At 33.6% G+C, this 21,700-nt stretch overlaps 1 protein-coding gene across 1 annotated transcript in view; it reads left to right on the forward strand.

The window, feature by feature from the left end:
- Positions 1 to 2,517, forward strand: part of LOC149805308 (uncharacterized) — a 471,406-nt gene extending 468,889 nt beyond the window's left edge. Inside the window, exon 119 of the mRNA XM_089934018.1 lies at positions 1,731 to 2,517. Within this exon, the coding sequence (XP_089790144.1) occupies positions 1,731 to 1,826 (96 nt within the window). The 3' untranslated portion in view covers positions 1,827 to 2,517. The remainder of the gene's footprint in view (positions 1 to 1,730) is intronic.
- The last annotated feature ends 19,183 nt before the right edge of the window (positions 2,518 to 21,700 follow it).

Consider the following 21,700-nt stretch of genomic DNA (forward strand, 5'->3'; position numbering starts at 1 on the left):
CCAGTATAATATTTCTCTACACCCAGTTTGATGAATTTGGTTCTTGTTGATGATTGTGATCAGCTTCTGTACAGATTGCTTAAAATATCTTTCAAAATTCCTCTTTATTGTTTTTGTGTACAATGGTAAGTGCTCAGACAATTAAAAAAACTTCTGTTGTATTGAACTGTTTTAAATCTTAGAAAGCAGTACTTCAAGAACTCTTACCTGTCTTATTACATCATATTATAATACTCTTATCATCATTTTCATTACATTTTTTTGTTACATTTTTGTTATGTGTTATTGCTTTACATATGAGACTTAGTAGATGACTCATAAACTTTGGGATAACATTATGTGTCTTAGTACTGTTTACTTGTCTATAACTATTTGCTCATTCGATTGGTAATGCTACACTGTATTGTTAAATAGTTTAACTTATGACCAAATGCAACGTAATGTTGACTTGATGCAACAATTTTGTTATGATGTAAGTCAGTTTCTGAGACAGTGCTTTTACATTTATGAAACTTTATATGTGCATACAGCCTTAGGAATCCTATACCATATACAAAAAATAGATCACACACCTATCTTGCACAATCCAGTGGTCATTCATTCTACATTTTAGACACTTTCTGAGACACAGTTACTTTTACAATGCTGAAAATAGATCTTTGCATGCATCCTGAGGAGGGTTACAGTGTTTTAACAAAAGTAGGTCACTTTGACTTGCATCATGCTCCAGTTATCATATAAACTTTTTATGTTTAGGTCAGTTTCTGAGGCAAAGTTGCTTGCACTATCGTTGAAAATAGATATGCAGATGCATCTTGAAAATTAGTGCACAGTCATACCAAAATCAAATAATTTTGTCCAAGTTTTCATGCTCCTGTGATCTTGTATACAAATCATGTTGCAGTGAGTTTCTCACTGCTCTGGTGGCCTAGTGGTTAGAGCGTCCACCTCAGATGTGGGAGGTCATGGGTTCAATCACCGGTTGTCATACCAAAGACTGGTTGGCCTGGTGTCAGTGTAATGTGACTGGGTGGGACATCATGCTACATGTCTGCGGCATGATGCCCAAGTGCTAGACATCATTATAAACTGTCACATTGCAGACATCGTAGCGATGTGACTGTAAAATTGTTAAAGCTACGTTAAAAATCCAAATCACACACACAGTGAGTTTGTCAGACACTTGCATGGTACTTGATATGTACATGCATTCTAAGGATTACTACACTGCAGTATCAAATATAGATAACTGTGATTTGTGATACTTAACTAATTATTTACACATTTAAATTTAAGTGATCTTGCTAACTCCTGATGCTTGTTGTCATTAAACTAGATATGAGCATGCATTCTGAAAAGTACAGCATCACTGTATCAAACAAAAAGTAACTGTGACCCACATAAACAACTTGGTTATCAACATTTCTCAGTATTGATCATCGTCAGTATTAACAAATACAACATTTTCTGCATAAATAAATGCAAACAAAGTTTGCTGTCTTCTGAAATGAAGATATATCTTCATTTTTTTTTGGCACTTTTGTTTCTCATTTCCTGTATGTACTGTACTTTCAGTTTTTGTTGTCACTTCCATTCCTTGTTGAAACTTCCATGCCATTTGTTTCTCCTTCTTGTTAAAAATTATTCATACAAACTCAAATTCAAATGTCACTATTCATGTCTAGAAAGAGAATAAAATTATATCTAAATATTAGTATTTTTTTCTCCAGATTATTGATGTGCAGGAAAGAGAAGTACCTTATAAATGGCAGCCCGGGATACTTCCGCCACCACACAGGAGAACCATGTACACCCATCACAGCTGAAAAATTCTTGAGCATGCCCCAGTAGCCAAGAAATAATTGCAAAGATGTGAATACCAAACACTTATAGATTCTACATACTTGTTTACTTACATGTAGTTATTTAGAGAATTCTTTAATGATCTTCGATACACATAGATGATTTATTTGTAAAATAAACAGAGTTGTTCTTTGTCTAAAAATATTATATATAACAATTTTGTTTTTCCTACTGAAAATGGCTTTTGTCTTTTTTTCTGTATCAGTTAAAAGTATTGAAATGTGATAGCAATAAAAAAAATAATGAAATATATAAACATCTTAGTTCTTGTCTTGTATTTTTATCAAGTTTTCAGTTGTACGTGAAACATATGAGGTTACATCAGGCTCACATCATTTTATAATACACCTTGCAATAATGGTTATTAAGATTTGTTATTGTTATAATACACATTGCAATACTGTTTATTAAGATTTATTATTGAATGCATCGATAAATGTTTTCTCGCTCGCTCTCTAAGAACTTGTTTGATGTGATATCTACATTTTGAATTTATTAATGATCTTGTGCCATGTACTGATTTAACAGCATGATGAATTACATGATGCCTAACTTACTCCTTACTTATATTTGTGTGATTTAGCTCCAGTAGTTTCTCTTTTTTTACATTTATATATTTTCTCCAAAATAAAGTTTTTCAAACATTTAGACATATATATATTGTCTTTTTCATTTAAATCATATCTCTCTCTAATTTACAACTTAACATTTCGTCAGCACTGTATAGCCAGAATTAAACCCTAAACATACATACTCGCTCCCTCTCTGAGAACTTGTCTGATGTGATACCTACATTTTGAGTTTATTAATGATCTTGTGCCATGTTCTGATTTAACAGCATCATGCATTAAACTTGGTTATACCAGTCACACTATATTCATCTATAATCTATAATATTTGGTCCAGAATGTTGTCTGGTCAAGTCTTTCTCTGATTAGTTTGTTGTAAATAAATTGAATTACTGAAAATTTAAATGTATAAATATTCTCAAAAGCTCCTCACGAGAGAACAAGTCTAATCCCATTCTAACATTTTGTAAAATTTCCTATTATGTGAAAAAGATAAGAGACATTTTTATTGAACAAATCACTCTATCATGTGTAGTCGGTATCTGACTCGTACATAGCCAGAAAGATTCATGGTTGTGATGTACAGCTGTATTAGCAAATTAGCAATACATTCACATGGATTTAAAGATGGGCATGTAAATTAGATGGACAAGTCAAAAGTGTTTGATTTTCTTGTTACAAAATACAGACATCATAAGGATAATACAGGATATGTAATAAATAAATTGCCACCACTGACAGCAGCATTGCTAATAATGATGATAAGCAGAAAGAAAAGTTTTATTTGTTATTATCTGTTTGTGTGTGAGTGTACATATATACATATATATGTGTGTATGTATGTATGTATGGAACACATACATTAAAAATAACATGGCTTTTAAAGTGTTGGTACAAAGCAATTTGATATACCAAATTAATACTATTGGTATATCAGATTGTTATCTGCCCATGGCACAATAATAAGCATATATAAACATTCTTGCGACCGTGTGCAGCTGATTCTAGATCAGTGATGAATTTCCACACATTAAGCATTAGTGACATATAAAAAAAAATGAAAAAAAGTATTAATAATCCCCGCTTTCTAAATGAATTTAATAACGTACACATTTTCATCACAATTCTTTCTGCTTTCTGTTCCCTCCTCCCGTCTCATGCATTTTGGACAAACTACACTGAAATGTTTTAGTGATAGAGAAAAGGATAAAACCTTGAAATAGATATTACACCAAGTAACCTACAAGAATATGGTTCATTCTAATGATATGTGTTTCCTTGGGATTTATCTACGGTGTTTATCAATAATACAAGTTGCAAACTATGTCGACATTATACAATAAATTTCTCGGTTATGTGGTACACATACTGTGATGTATTTAATGTTTTGTTGTTGTTGTTTCTTAAACATATTATAATGTTCTAAAAATTGATTATTATTAATTATCTATGAAAATGTCCAAAGGTCTCTCTATCTCTCTCTGGACCGTCATAGCAAGATACAGGCTAAAATCTATGAAATGATGAGCATAGAAGATTTTCGTTGGTGTCATCCCATGATGTCTCTGGACTTATGAACGATGGTAAAAGTTAAGTCAAACTGACCAAAGGATCAGAAAGAAAGAGAGTTTTCAAGTCAAACTGACCAAAAGAGAGAGAGAGTTTTCAACTCAAATCAACCACAGAGAGAGAGAGAGATAGTCTTACAGTCAAACTGACAAGAGAGAGAGTTTTAAAGTTAAACCAACTAGAGAGAGAGAGTTTTAAAGTCAAACTGACCAAAGAGAGAGTTTTCAACTCAAATCAACCACAGAGAGAGAGAGATAGTCTTACAGTCAAACTGACAAGAGAGAGAGTTTTCAAGTCAAACTGACCAAAAGAGAGAGAGTTTTCAACTCAGATCAACCAGAGAGAGAGAGAGAGAGAGAGATAGTCTTACAGTCAAACTGACAAGAGAGAGAGTTTTCAAGTCAAACTGACCAAAAGAGAGAGAGTTTTCAACTCGAATCAACCACAGAGAGAGAGAGAGATAGTCTTACAGTCAAACTGACAAGAGAGAGAGTTTTCAAGTCAAACTGACCAAAAGAGAGAGAGTTTTAAAGTTAAACCAACTAGAGAGAGAGAGTTTTAAAGTCAAACCGACCAAAGAGAGAGAGAGATTTAGTTTGATGGTCGGTAGTACAGATACTAAAGCATAATAACAACTTGGATTTATTGTAAATATATTAAAATAATTTAATTACCTCTTGTTGGTTCGTCATTTTGCTTAGTTTCTATTCCACATAAATTTCCATGCATCGGTACATGAATGGATAAGTGTTCATGTGAATGATGTCCACTCAATCATGCAGCTTTTTGATGTTCTGATAGAGAAAATAAATCTTCGACTTTCTTAAAGATGCAGTTTTTATTTTAAAACATGTATTCTATTTCTTATTGATATCCTTTTATCTTGTTTTATTTTATATAATTTTTATGCCTGCCTAAAGGTCAAGCATTATATGTTATGATTATATCCATCCATCTGTGTATTGCCAATTTCATTTCCATCCATCATCAACAGTTACCAAGCTTTATGGCCTGCTTGGCTTTGTGGCAAGGAAGATTCCAATCAGTTTCAGAGTAGAGAGATCAAGGTCACTGAAAATGATTTCTATACAATAACTCAAGCTTTCCACCATCTACAGTTATCAAACTTTGTGGATGACTTACACTTGGAATTTGAAAGAACCATATTAATTTTGGGGTAAAAAAAACTCAAAGGTCAGGGTCACTGAGACTGAAAGAAGAATTATGGCTTATGCACAGTAACTTGAGTTCCCAATAATCTATAATTATTAAACATTACAGATGGCTTGTGGGGTCATAAGGTAATTAAAGTGTTATGTCTGGACATATATGTGTGTGTGTGTGTGTGTGTGTAAATTGATGGTGAGCAAGATATTGTGCTGGAATCTAAAATATTCATTGATGATATTAACATATTCATTACTTTCTGTGATTAGGCAATTATGGAATATGGTAATATCAAAGATTTGTATATGTTTCTACATAGTCTTAGGTGGTCTAAAATATGGTCTAAAATAGTAGTTCCATGCCAGAAAAAAGAAAAAGTATTAATTTTTTAATCAAAGAAATAGCGAAAAACGTAATTCCTTGTTTTAAAAAATATGAGGAATTGCAATTAGTCATTTATGAAAATTGAATGGAAATTACCTCAGTAAGTTATAAAGTAAATTATTTTGAAAACTATAAAGTATGAAAATAGTAATAATTTGGAATTTGAGATAGCATATTTAAAAAATACAAATGGTGGTCAAGCTCCAATGCCAGGTAGAATCTGGTTGCATGCATTCCAAGCTCTGTGTACAGCTGGAGGTTTTGGTAGTAAACCATGCATCCCTCTTTGTTGCATAAGCGTGGAACATATTTAATGGTTTGAGAGAAATTAGCCACCTCCAATTCACTCACCAAAACCACTCTGGTATTTGTTAACCAGTCCTCTTGATTGGTCATTGCCACAAGAGCCAGTGGATAGTCTCTGTGCATGCCATGAAGCTGCTCCAGATACTTGATGTCTACTTGAAGGAGGTAGCCCTTTGTGTAAGATTTGGCTGATTTACCCATTGAAAGCTACCAGTTGGCAAATGGTGCATCATGACTCAATGATGTTGCTATTAAGGATGGTTATCCAGCAGTTTGGCTCTCTGCTGTTGTAGTCAATTCAATAGGATGCACACATAGGATCGTTTGCTTTTACATCATGGCAGCTCACCATTGAAATTTCATGGAGAATTTCCTTCTCAGTAAATGGGCACATTTCAGTGTCTGTCAGTAGCTTAAGCTTAACATGAAAAGGGTGTCCAAAGTTCATGTCTAGTAAACTACAAAAGTCAGATGGGTCAAAGCTGTACTGTTCAAGCGAGGTGTTGTAGAACATGTCAATGACCTCTGCTAGCAGAAGCACATTGTCCTTTCTGAGGTAGAGGTCATCAATGTTGTCTATCTATGCAGCCAGGGATCTTCCACATGTTCTGGGCATGTACATAGTATTTCTTGGTTATAAATGTGTAAATTAGTTGGCTGTAGAATGCCTTTTTTGGTGGAAGTTGTGTTTCTTTGAATCAGTTTCAGCTTGGTCATGTATCTGTATGGGTAGACAACATTGCAAAGCAAAAGGTCAATGCCATGTTCCATTTACAACAAAATTGTGTAAAACGAATCCCTATGCATGTTGGCAGCCAATTTATCAAGGCCGCTGTTCATAAACCATAGGTTGTCAACAAACAAACTGTCCTAGTGAGAACATACATATATCTTTATGTTGATTGGTATGGCACATATAATTTTTGCTGATGCTGTTTAAATGAACTCCCTGATCAGCTGGCAATGATAGCTCAGCAAATTATGAATCATAAGAGGCACCTATATATTTTTTCAGTAGAGGCACTGCTTGAGATTGCATGCCTGATGGGAGGCTCTGCAGCATTTTCTGGTATGGCAGTGGTCGCACAGTTGTATTCAAGTATTTTGCTGAAGATGTGGCAGTTGTTGATGTTCATAAAAGACTTTTTGGTCATCTTCAGGATTTCAGAGAAACCCTCTGAATTTGTCTAGCTCACACTATAGGCTCTGGGTGAAAGTGGCCATATATTAAGTACCACATCATAACACTGGCTCCTTTGATACTCTATCACAGTGAAGAACAATATAGCAGAAGCTACATGGAAAGTGGCCAGCAACGTTTGGCATGCTGCATTGTTCTTGAAAACTAGGATGGCACTTTTCCAGCATTCCTCTAGTAAGGACACCTGCTACAGTTTTTTGCAGTGGCAGCCTTTACTTTGGCGTTCCAACCAAAGACAATGCCATCAGCAGCAAATATGCTTTCTGTGCTCAGTTTTGTTGTAGTTGTGTATATTTTTTCACTGATTAGTGTTGGATGAACTTAATTCATACATCAAAATAAACAGAATATACCTGATATCAAAATGCTTAGTGCTCCACTCAGGATCACTGTTACTAGTGTTGACTCGCTGTTCATTAAACCTGATCATGTAGATGCGTAGAAATTTCTCCTTTATTTTGCTGCATAAAGCAGGATTACCAGCATTCCATTCTCCAAAGCTGACTGAAATTTGTAAAATGTTTAAAAACAAGGAACAATTATGAAAATCAGTGAAACAAAAAGGTTTTAGTTAATATTCTTTTTTCTGATGTTTAAATTATGAATAATAATTTGTACAAGTTATCGGTCACGTCATTTAAAGTTTAATTATTAAGGCAAACAGACTTTAAATTGGATGAAACAAAGTGAATAAGTGCACAATTTATTCTCATGTGTGAAGGCCGATTCTGACAGATTACTAGTATATACATGAAATAACCATGTCACAATAAATGTGTTTATTGCAATCTACAAATTAAGTATCATTATAATTATGAAATAGACGTTTTATGGTGTATGCTTTTACTTGATATCAGATTATTTCTTTCTCTTAGTATTTATGTTTGTCACTGTCCTTTATTATTTATTTTATTTATTTTCTTTTTTATTTTTCCTGGTTTCTTTTCCTGGGTCATCCATTCCACAATTCAGAACCATATGTAGATGTCATGTATTTACTCTCTTTCATAATTTAACAATTAGTTCCAGATTGATTTGTGTCTTATAACTGCATAAATATTTTATATCTATGATAAATTTTATTTCAGATTTTAGGAAGTAACTTTATTTCCATTTGAAATACCAACGTTAAAAATGTCATATATGCTTAATGTGAAAGAGCATGTCAATACAATTTGTTTTAATAAATAAAATACATGACAACATATTTACTTGAAAAATCAACGTTTTAATAATAAGAAGAACTCAGAACAGAAACATATTTACAAGGTTGATGACGTTGTGGAGCCAAACGTGACTTCCACTGATCTATGGCACTGTCATTTTGCCATTGTACACACTTCAATTATGAGCTGAAGAAAAGAGATAGCCATAATTTTCACAAACCCATCTTTCTGTATTATCATGAAAGAGAATGCTCTATGGCAAATCCAAAGACTGCACTGACAAAGAAAATACACACAATATTGTCAATACACCATGGAATCTGATCTTTGTAATCTCATATTATTGAACTGAGCCAATACAACATTCCCTCTCATAAAGACAATGACGACATTGTCCAGAGGAGCTAACCCATAAGAATCAAACTATTCCACATGTGATCTTTGGGAAAGTAGATGGTTACCCAGTGGATTCCTGGTTGATGAATATCTTCTTTGTTGATGACATAGGCTTGAACATTTTTAGGTTTTCGATGGAGAAGTTCATCTTTAATGCACTTAACAGAATTCTGAGAATCTTATGTGTATGTCTTATGTTGTGTCTTTAGGCTAAAAAAAACAGTAACACAAGAAAGAGTGAAAACAACAAGCTTTGAAAAATTTAACAAAATATTTATTTTCCTGGAAAAAATATTGTAAAAATAAAAAAATAAGAACTTATGGTTTTAAGAATCAAATCAAAAACTCATCCAAGAATAATCTATGAATAAAATTTTAGAACTCCTAATAATAAAATGTTCTAATGAATTCAAATTTGAGTCCCAATGAAGAATCCAAGATGGAAGGCAATGACGTATGCTGTATCCTGTACTGTGTTGAAGTCTACAATTCCTTGTAGAAACACAAGAAATAATCCGGTGTTTGAATTAATAAAATTTCTTTGTGCAAGAATTCTGCATGAGCACTCAAAATATTTCTAGAGAAACAAATTAACCTTTTAGAATCTAAATAATTCAAATAAACATTAAAATGTAATTCCCAAAATGACACAGTAAGAGAAACACTTTTATGTCCTAGCGTTTAGAAGCCCAACTGAGAGAGAGATATCTCTCTCTAAGCATCACTATTAAAACTAAGTAATGCGCAATTTCGGAATTGCCTGATTGAGAAATAGAGGATCACGTGATCATATTTACATATAAAAGAACCGCGTAGCCCTAGTCCTAGTATGACCTTGATAAGAACCAATCATTTCACTCCGAGAAAAAAGTTGTTTACTTCACTAAAAACTATTTACAAGTCGAGGGTCACGTAAGCAGCACAGCCTCGATCTGAGCCTTATTATTCCCACAATACAAATAAAATTTAAAGACTTGTTCATGTGACTGTTACTAAGTGTGAATTAAGGTTGGGAACTGGTCACCTTTAAGCATTTACAAAATGAACAGTCACGGTCAAACTATTTTCTGGAATAGTATCAAATTCCTAGTAAACGAAACTACATTATTTTGACATAATGAAATTTAAACAAAGGATTGTAATACTTACAAACAATTCAATCAGAATTAAATTAATAAAATATACATAACAGTTTGTTCCTACCCCTTTTTGTTGGATAGTAAATGTGAGGGTGTTGGTTAGTAGATAACTGGGTACTGGTAAGTGGTAGCTGCAGCGGCGTGTTGATGATATAGTTTGAGAATTGAGTAGCATATATCTGGGCGCCAGATGGTATATTACTGGGTGTTGATCACTCTAAACAGAGTGTTGGAGGTATGGTGCTGGTTTTGGATGGTAGATAACCATATGATGGATAGTAGATAATGGGGCATGGAGTGTTGATAGTTTAGTGTGAATGCTGGTTATTGGATAACTTGGTTTTGGGTAGTAGATTGCTGAGTGTTGTTAACTCGATGGAGCATATTGGTTAGTAAGTGTAGTTTTGCCATTAAGGGTTCGATTAGATGGTTTTGAGGCCCATAATGTTGAGCCTAATGACATTTTCAACATTATATTTCACCGTAGTGGTCATATAGGCCCAAAACCAAAATGTATAGCCTCAATGATAAATTCTCACCTTTTAAATTAACTAGTGGTCCAGAGTTCTTATATATAAGGATTTTGTCAAATTATTTTCCTTGGATTAGACTTTCGCATATCCATTCTTTATATAATATTTCGCAACCTACAGTCCCTCTAAGTTTTGGCAACTAGCATCTTTGCCAACAGATCTAGTTTATAGTTTTTTATTATTATCAGTAATGTATATTGAAACGTAGCATGTTAATTTCATAAATATTGAGAAAGCCGTTGGTTATCTGGATATAGCTACACCAGAGCTTGTGGGTAATATGTTAATACCAATAACAAAAAAGTTTCACGTTTGTGATGTTTGAAAATTTACTGTTTGCAAAAACAACGGTTGCAACCTGTACGACAGACGTTTTAAGCGTTGGTATATGAATACTACATTGATTAGTTTGAAAATGTTCGAATGGTCGGAAGCTACTCCTATGAATGAAAGTTTGGAATCTACAACATGTATTGCTGAAAAGCATTTACAACTACTTTGTACAAGCTCAACTGAAACGCAAAGAACAATTTGCATTCGAAACTGCATAAGCTTTTGAATCATTCAGATCTGAATGTTATAAGAAGACTGATTACTTTGAAAATATCCAGATAGTTAGATATTGATCCACTGCGATGATATCATAAGCCTTGTCATGCCATGTCATCAATGTTGCACCAAATTCCATGCAAGAATGTCAGTGATACTTTTTCTAAATCACTTTGTGCTATCTGGAATGTGAATCTTCAATAGATCCGAACGACTTTCTTTCTTGGCTGATATTGACTATCTCTTTCCAGTTGAAGTTGATGGAGTTGGATATAGGTCAATAATGTTTTCTTTAAAAAAACTATCGTGAACTTCTGTCAACACGTCTTGGAGTGGGTTGGGTGACTGAGTTATACCAAATTTCATGAAGAAATCAATGATACTTTGAAGAATTGGATTTTCAATTTCTATTAAAAGAACTGATTTCAGTAGACGAGAAGATTTCTTTGAATTTTAAACACCCTGCCGTGTGTGTGCGTGCGTGCGTGCGTGTGTGTGTGTGTGTGTGTGTGTGTGTTAGCATTCATTTACCAAAAGATTCTTTGTGGCAAATTTACGAACATTACATGCAAAGACATTACAACCACTGGGAATTTATATGTTTAAATGTAGTGGTGTAAGTGTAAACCCTCATGCTAACGTTTTTGGAAGTCACTTCTTGGGAGGTATCTAGAACGTGAAAAAAATCTTCATTAGCTACCGAAGGACTTTTTTTCTCGGCCGATCTTGACTCTCTCTCTCTTTCCAGCTGAGATTGATGGAGTTGAATATGGACCAATCATGTCTTCCGGTTAAAACGTTCTCCCTATGTATAGAGTACCCCTCGATCTAAGAGAATGAACTGTTTTCGTTTTCAATCTGCATAATGCAACAGTTACAACATATTACACTTCTGTCCAGATATTTACACAGAGTCATTTGAACTACTCCTATTGTGACAAAAGTCAAGATACATGCTTAATCTCTCAGAAAAGAAGGTCATTTGGCTCTGAATATCCACATTGTCAAAGAAACCGAAAAGCAACCTCTTTCAATGTCAGGAAAAAAGACACTGGCCTTAGAGTGTCCAACAAACACAAACCAAAGAGCTTTGAGAAGTAGAGTAACCCATTCGAGTCAAGAAATTCATAAAGACAAGACAAGCAGAAAAAATAGTAAAATAGGAAGTAAACATGCCAGTAAAGAAATTCAAAGAGAAACGTTAAAAAGGTAAACTTTTACGTTTTCTTTATAAAATTTCCTTGTGATTCTGATTTCACAAGAATATACAAAAGAAAAACGTAAATGTATTTTGTCTTGTTCTTGTTACGGAATTATGTATCATCTTTTATTTATAATATAATTCTAATTTAGGTCATTTGAGACTCTGAAGTGATATTTTAAATCCTTTAATTCAACAATCAAAATAATAGTAAAATTATAAGTATACTTCCTCGTTAGAGTTTCATTCATGACAAGGCCGGTTGCAATTGTGCTAAAGTGAAAATCAACAATTAAGCTGGTCGAGAATGGCACATGAGTATGAATAAGGGTCACATGAACAAAAGGTTTGATTTAAGGTGCAATAGGCCTATGGAGAACTATCACGCGCTCTCTAGCATTTGATTGTTTCAGTAAGATTTGAAGGTCAGAATTAGGCTGTATTTGTTAACGACTGTTTGAGTTATGTTGAAATAATAAAATTTAATTGTTCGAGGTTATTGTGAATCAAAGATTGTTTATTTTAAACGCAAAAGAACACTTTATAATGACTATAAGCACCACATATTGTATTCTTTCAGTTATAGACAACATCAGTTAGAGTAAGGAATTTCTGATTTAAATGTTTGCTGTTATAGCACAGTGAATAATCGTTGATTTGAACAATCAATACTTGGAGGATAATGTCAATATATTCAATCATTTTAATACTTAACTAATTACATCAGATTACTTGAAACCTTCAAGGACTTTAGTGATATTCTTCGTTCACGAGATTACATTGAAATAAAAATAGTTGGATTAATAATTCTGCTAAATTGAGTTGTGGTAATACATAAACACTCTAGTAGCTTCTTTCGGAATACGTTGGAACAGTTTTCAGATTAATGAGAAATTGATAGAACAGTTAGGATTATCAGGATTACATTCTAGGAATTCATACACTGTAAGTTAGTTTTAATTCTATCACTTTAATTTTATACTTGTTGAAACAGATTTAAATTTTGAAAAACTGTAACGCTTGTTTGGATTTTACAAAATCTTGTTATTTAAGTTTAAACCCCTAGACGTAACAGTTTTTGGTTTTTGGTATGGATAAGATTTAAACACTTTCACCGACAAAAATGGCTTGATGGATCTTACTTGTGGGGTGTTGGATAAATAAATTTCTTGTGTTGGATAGTAGACGATTGAATGTTGGTCACTCTTCTTTTTTCTTTGGTGAGGAAGTGTGGTGTTTTTCTTACTGCAAACAGCGTGAAGCATTTTAATTTTGAATGTAGTTTTTAAAAAAATTAAAACTTAAAATTTTAATTTTCACAATGTCTACAAATCTTAATAAATTGTTACTTTGTATGGATATTGTTCAGTCTTCGTGAAATACTTATAATTTGTTTATTTTTTGTTTGTTATAAACCTGTAAATTCGTAAACTTATATCTTTTAGACTTGTTGTCATAATTTGCAGCAATTATTTTTACAATATTTCCATTTTGGAGGTAACTGCTGTTTCATCTCCACTAAATTATGTATTAGTTTAGAAGATTAGTATTAATTTTAGCCTCGACCATATTTTAGCCATCTTCGTTAACGTCCGTATGAGTTTCTGAATTTTCGTATTAATATTTATCAAGGCCAATATTTTTTGTTTTACATTTATCCGGACTTTTTTCAGTCTCCGTTACAGTTAGGTACAATTCGGAACTTTAGCCCTATTTTTGGTCTCATCCATTTCAATATAAAATCTTCCGGATTTTTCTCATTCTCCGCTAGAGTCAGGGACATTTTCACAACTAAATAATACTTTTAGTCAAAGCAAATTCAATCTAATGTTCAATGTTCTGTGATTCTAGTCTCCGGTGAATTCTGGGAGTTTCATACTTTTAGTATTACTGCTAGTTATATCCAGTTTAGTGCTATTATGAGTTGGTTTCATTGATTATGGATATTTATATCATCAGTACAATACATGCAATTTAACAACACTGCCAACATTTGCGGTATACAGTGCTTTATATATAAATCGCGGATATTATGCATATAGCCACTAGACAGCAAATATTCAAAAATAGCGTGTTGGATACTGGATAGTGTGTGTGCCATGTGAGTCCGGCCACTTAATCAATGTAAACAATAAAGCCCAATTGGATTTCCCTTTGTCTCTAGAATCATCCAAAGTGTGAACTTGCAGTGTAGTCTTACTTCCCATATGTTCCCAGACACCCCCATATTACTGCTGTTTAGTGTTGTACTTTGTCTCTCTTTGTATTTCTTTAAATAAAAACTCCCAACCCACAACAATTCTGTGAGGGGGTTGGGGACCGAGTAATCTTTTACATCCACTACTACATTTCTTTTTACCATAATTTCCAGCTGCATTTTCTTTGGTACCTTTTATTTCATCTAATTAGTTTAAAATACCCCTCTCAATGTGTGAATTTTGGTCATTAATCTTATTGTTCATCTTTAATACTACTGGTAAAAATTCTGGTTTGGCAAAATTAATGCAGTCAAGGATACGATGGTAAATAAATTTTCAAAACGCTTGATCAAGAAATATTTTCATGATTTGACATTAAATCAGTACAGACCACCTCTGTGCTATTGAGTGTCGTAAAGTGGCAAATCAGACAAATGCTGAGAGTAAAGAACACACAAGATGATAACGGCTAAAGACTTAAAAGTTCACATGATTTATTAACACAAACATTTATCGACACTTCAAGTAGAGAGAAAGAGTATGATTAAATACAAGTATTGAAATAATCGTGGTTGGTGGTGGCATGATTTAATCGATTACTGAAATGTTGACTAGCTAATAAAATTTGTGCAAGCTCTTCGTTTCGTTTTTGTAATGCCATAAATATGGCCTATAAACGAATCTTGTTTGGTGGTGGTGGTGGTCGAAATAGATTATGTCCGCGTGAATAATTTTCATTGAAAACACAATGCAGTGAAAGAAATAGTACAATAACCATGGAGTGATTTATTTATTTATGCGAACTGTTATCTGACAATGTTTCACTTATATTATCGAAACAATCGTCAGTGTTTTAGGATTCAGTTTAGTTTATAAAAATACTAATATTAAAATGTATTTTCCATTTCCCAATTTAAAATTAACTTATATACAGATGCAGCCAATTATATTGGAGACCTTTAAAATATGTAACAAAATTAGTGTCACACATTAAGAAGATGTATTTCCTCTTTACTTTTCTTAAATTACCAATTTCATTTTCATGAGAGCAAGCCCGATGGTTGCAAAGAAAAGTTATCTTTTCTCTATGCCTCGTCAGACCCTAGGACATTTTGGTATATTTTGCATCTTAAATTAAACTCCTGGAGAAATTCCGGAAATGTGACAGCAGTTAGGTATCAAAGATTGACAAGATTACATAGTAGCTTTATATATATATATATATATATATATATATATATATATATATATATATATATATATATATATATATATATATATATATATATATATATATATATTGTAAGCCATATGTTTAGATTTTGTCCTGTTAAACTTTCTAGCTCCCATGAACTTATCAGATGACTAGAAGGACGATATGGGCATGTCGACCCTTTCTCGTTTCTTCCGAGAACTCATCAGACGACGTTATCGAGTGACACAGTACATTTGTCTCTTTAAAATTTCTTGTATACAAACTATTTTCAGTTATATTTGATGTGACACATGACCTCTGAATATTTGCATGTGTGTCATCAATTTCATTAATCAATGCTTCTTTCCGTCGCTTCTTCCCTTCTTTGGTCTCTTCGTTGTCCTTCTAACTGCATATATAAACAGCATCTATTGAGGTTATGTCAATTTTTAAAAAAATATTTCAATGCAGATTTAAAAAGTATTATACGATATATAATAGGAAGAATCGACACAAAAGCCAAGATTGACAAGATTACATAGTAGCTTTATATATATATATATATATATATATATATATATATATATATATATATATATATATATATATATATATATATATATATATATATATATATATATATATATATTGTAAGCCATATGTTTAGATTTTGTCCTGTTAAACTTTCTAGCTCCCATGAACTTATCAGATGACTAGAAGGACGATATGGGCATGTCGACCCTTTCTCGTTTCTTCCGAGAACTCATCAGACGACGTTATCGAGTGACACAGTACATTTGTCTCTTTAAAATTTCTTGTATACAAAATATTTTCAGTTATATTTGATGTGACACATAACCTCTGAATATTGGCTTGTGTGTCATCAATTTCATTAATCAATGCTTCTTTCCGTCGCTTCTTCCCTTCTTTGGTCTCTTCCTTGTCCTTCTAACTGCATATATAAACAGCATCTATTGAGGTTATGTAAATTTTAAAAAAAAATATTTCAATAAAGATTTAAAAAGTATTATACGATATATAATAGGAAGAATCGACACAACAACCATGATGCGTCAATATTTTCCTTTGATTATCTCGGGATTTTGTAATGATTAATTTTGAAACACCGACAGCATGATATAATATTTGTCCATCTCTTTTAGAGAAACTTGCATTGTTGTGGATACATGCACGATACACATGTCTTGATCATGTGTCGTGCAGTTCAACTTTATAATATTATAACGGAAAAACACATTTTCTTAGTTATTAAGGGCTTTCACATTCAATGGATGGATCTTTATATAAAGGATTACAACCATTTTCAGAAAGACAAATACTTGATCAAACAAAGTAAATTGTCGCTCTTAAGTCCATAAGTATAGTGCTGCACCAAAAGGGTATGTTCATGAATTCTACTAAATTGGCCAAATATGTTTGACCATTTTTTTAAATTTTCAGCTTAGGAGTGCTTATCATATTATTGCATTATTGGGATACAATCTTATTGTCACATCCTTTTCTATAAAACCCCTTACTTACAAAGCAAATGACTTTTTATTTGTTGATCCACATTGGTGAAATTTGAGATGAAAGACGGTAATGCCAAGCTGCTCATTCATGCTGAGGCACAAATGGACTTTAATTTTATACCTAGACAACACGGACGGACTGATGGACGTGGGAACCTTATCACCAGAAAGTAACTCCATGACTTCACCCATTGTCTACAACCAAGTGCATTTCCATCGGTGACCGTACGCAACAGAAATAAAAATTCATTCTATTATCATTACGTCTCAAGCCTCAAACATGCATCAACAACTCTGGAATCATTACAAACCCCTCGTATACTTCAGAGGTTACTGTTGATCCTGGTGGACTGCATTTCACTAAACCATTATGATGCCTCATAATATTCAGTGCTAATTTGACGTTGCCGGCTACGATTTCATTATGAGGTTCCCAGTGTGAATTTCTTAGCAGGACAGAATTTCAGCCAGTTTTTTTTATGGGGTTAAGTTAGGCAGTTTCCGAGAGGCCTTTCCATCTATGTATTGTTTTCTTGAAGCATCAGTATCGTCGATAGTTTCTTGCATCGTTTACATTCGGTTTCCATTCATGTTCAGATCTACGCTCATTCGTTCGACGAATTTTCGGACTTTTAATTTTGTATTTGCATTGACGCAGTCTTTGATGAAGTAATCGACACACCAGGGTCTATGATTCCCTGGTTCTCGGTGATTTCGGTCATGTATCTACCGATCTCCATAAAAACGTCGTTGATATCCACTTTCGGATGTGTAAGTTTTCTGGTTTTGCCTTGAAAGGTCACAAGCTCGTCCGGGTCGACTTCAAGAACGATATAGTTGCTCAACTCAGTCAAATCCGCTTCTGTAGAAAATCGGGTCCATGCGCTTTCGTAAAAGTCAACATACATTCTATATACGTTAAGGTAGTTTCAAAGTGGTTCTCTCTTTGACAAAGCGAAATCGAAAAGTAAGTGCGTTTGGGTCAACGCTCAAGTGCAATCTACACCCCAACCGCGAAATATCCACATACTGGGCCATCCATCTGAGTTTACAACGGTAGCATTGAATAAAACAGCTGTGGCGCGACGACTCACTGGAAGCATTAGTGCATATAACTAACAGCTTCACGTGGCTATGCAAGCCCGTACGAGTCAAAGTACAAAATATGCTTATGTGTCACTGGGTAAGCAACCCAATGATTTCCAGGCCCTCTTGTTGAATCCAGGTTGAGGATATAGGTTTTCCACTCTCGGAGATCATCGACGCATATTCATCCCGCTTATCGACTCCACTGAAGCGCTTTAGTGATTTTGTCATCGCGAACAAATCAAAATTGGTCAATGGACGTTCGAGAAACTTCGCTTCCTTAGTCATCAACTGCAAAATCATACAGGAAGACCTTGTCCCCAAATCTGCCAGGATAGTCAAAAAATCTTTTCTTTCAAGGAACCACCCATTGGTTGCCTTTATTAGACCCTTCTGAGATGCGATTCCGACTGCTCCTAACGCAGTTGCATTCGCAGCCGTCAACAGCGTTGCAATGACTGCATTTCTTTTCGTCTGAAAGAAGTATGCGTATCTAATCGGCATCAAGAGTACATAGTCAGATTTGAATTTAAACAGTGGTGGTTAGGTATAGGTGCTAAGGAGTTTATTCCAAGAAGAACTAAAGGCACCAGTAATTCGTGGAATTTTGTTCCCTACAAACCCACCAAGCCTATTAAGCGAGACAATATTCACAATGCAGGGGGCAGATGTGCAACCGATAATACACTAAGCTGATAAGTGTAACTTCCAATTAGAGGCTCTGCTAAGGTTTGTCTCGCAGAAGCCCTCTGCGGGCACGAACAAAACAGTCCTCAGATTCGTACCTCTTACGTACGATCACCCGTGGAAATGCATTAGCGAGTGCAGAAAGAGAGTACAGTCGGGGGCAGGGGGTGTCGGTAGAATGCGTGGACCTGGATTGGTAACCAAAAATCTCAGTCTCTCATTTGACTAATACTACTATCACTACTACTACAACGAGAGACAGACAGACAGACAACAAATGCAGCATTAGGCAGACAGGGGCCTTTGGAAGAAATTACACGCAATGTTTAAGGAATGTCTAACATATTTGTATATTTAAAAGTAAGGATGATAATGAGGTCTTTCACATCAATATAATTCTGAAATATTTGTTTAAGTAGCTGCCATGTAATTCTTTGTGAAACAGAAAGTAAACAGTTGATACAGAACCTTCCAAATTATTATGGCTTGTCAGTAGAAGTATTGTCTTTGCTTAAACATGTCACTAACAAAAGCTATATGTAATCACCGACTGCTCTGATTATCTCAATCCTTTGTCATCTCGAATTGTTTCTGTACGTTTTAGAGGTGGTGGCCACTGGATGCCATTTACATATGGAAATGAGAATAAGAGACCGTTTTAACAACAAATACTGACTCTTTTAGCATATGCCAATTCCTTGCCCACTAAATGTTTTAAAAAATATTTATGGGGGCAGTTTTATGTATATTTTTAAACATTCATTCTATACAATATTTAAAGAGAAAAGTAAAAATACTCAACACCCACTGAGCGCAATTAAGAGTTTCCTCACAATCAAGAGCACGAAGCACAAATGAACAATGTACCTAATGAAGACATATTAAACTTCCGGGTTGATTTGACTGGTATGATCTTTCAACCAGTCTTCACAAATCACCACGTGACAAAATGGTATTTATACACCTAAAACTTGTATTTTAAACCACTTTTACTGTTGATTCCTCGCGAGAGAATGGGTTTTAAATGTAATACATGTTTTCTCGTCCACTTAGTGATCATTTTATTTGCGCTTTCCTGTGCAGCAGCAGTGCAATTGACACCAGGAGGGTATGTACACATGCATCTATGTCTGAATGCATTTACCTAAGTATACTTGCATGTCTGCGTCGTTTTGTTTGTTTATCTTATTGTCTATCTTTTCAGAGAGAAAATCAATCAAGCGTCTGTGTACGTTTATTAAAATTAATATATTCAAAAAGGAGAGATTTATAATTGTCAGTACAAGAAATATATATTTCCATGCGCCGATATGATATTAAGTTCTGTATAAGTTGTGCATAAAAGGGCTGCATCTAAGAACATTCTTAATGGCCTGAGCACATATTCTATCGTCAGCGTAATGGATTGGAAAACAAGTGTCATTTCTTCAGAAAGTTATACGACATTTTTATCAAACATATTAAAATCATGCCTTTATATGCCTTTGCAGATCTTGATCAAACTTAAATACATGATTTTCCATACTCATTGGTAGTTGCCATGTAATCTTTGTCCCCAATAGGTGTCCTTTGAAGTGGAGTGTTGGAATTTATACTTCGATAAAAGAAAAGCTAGCTAAAGTTAATAGTCCACTGTAGATAAATGAAATGTCGTATTGAAAGACAGAGGGATATCTGATTTTTATAACATATATCTGGCTGCCCTAAATGCGGAACCATTTCATATTGTACACAATATTGGATCAATACAAACGTTAAAAGTTATAAATATAGGTAAACATGAAGAAAACTTTAATTTTTAACTAGCCTACTATGTTCAAATATATGACTACAATATGTTAGGTCGAAAGAAACAAAACAACAAATGGTGTCTCGGAAGCTGAATTCTTCTGAATGGTGACACTACAGTGGCAGCAATTCTCTATTATCTTTCAAACTCTTATTTCTGCTTCAGTCCGTTTGTCCGCCAATAACTATGTATGCATACGGTTTTCCATTTATGGAAATTATCAAAGTATTTACATTTTTGTTTAAATTTCAGGCTGGAATGCAAACAAATGCATGTTTTAAAAAAATATATTTTAAAAATTGTGCAATAAACATACCGATTTTTAAAGAAATGGAAATTTGCTAACATGAAATACTATTATGAACGTAATTTTATATCTTACTTATACGTTCAGTGCACAAACAGCAGGGTTTTACATAATACATAATAACAATATATTTAAAATCATGTTTATGTTTACAAACTTTCATTAATAGGTGTTTTAGACTTATTTGGCCGTCTTTTCAATAAAGCAGTGGTTTTCACATCATCAGTTTACAGTAATACATATTTGTTTACGAATTCTTTCAAAAATATATGCACATAGATAAATAGATATTCGGAGAGGTAGGTAGATGTTAGAGGGTTTTTAATACTTCTCATTTTATTCAGTTTAAGCGTCTATTGAAAACTATACAAAATGTTATTTTCGTCACAATAACGGATATATAAAGGCTTGTTAGCGCCTTCTAGTGTTGTATAGAATAGCCCGTACTATTGTTGAATAGAATAGCCCCCATTATTGTTGAATAGAATAACCCGTACTATTGTTGAATATAATAACACGTACTATTGTTGAATAGAATAGTCCCCATTATTGTTGAATAGAATAACCCGTACTATTGTTGAATAGAATAGCCCCTACTACTGTTAAATGATTATTGTTAGTAAGATAATGAAGACATTTCTTACTATATGTGTGCTTTGCTATTTTCAGTATTTTCATTTATCATTCCTCGGATTTAAATACATCAATCATTTCTATATAAGTCTCTCATTTCCATAGGTCTCTGCATCTATATATATATATATATATATATAATAGATACATGTCTCATTCCATTTTATTTCAGGAAAAATGTACAAACAATATATTACTATCAATATGTTCGATACAGGACATGCGATTGG

The sequence above is a fragment of the Sinohyriopsis cumingii genome, chromosome 2 (assembly GCF_028554795.1).
Source record: "Sinohyriopsis cumingii isolate HCF-2022 chromosome 2, ASM2855479v2, whole genome shotgun sequence".
NCBI classification, from domain to species: Eukaryota; Metazoa; Mollusca; class Bivalvia; order Unionida; family Unionidae; genus Sinohyriopsis; species Sinohyriopsis cumingii.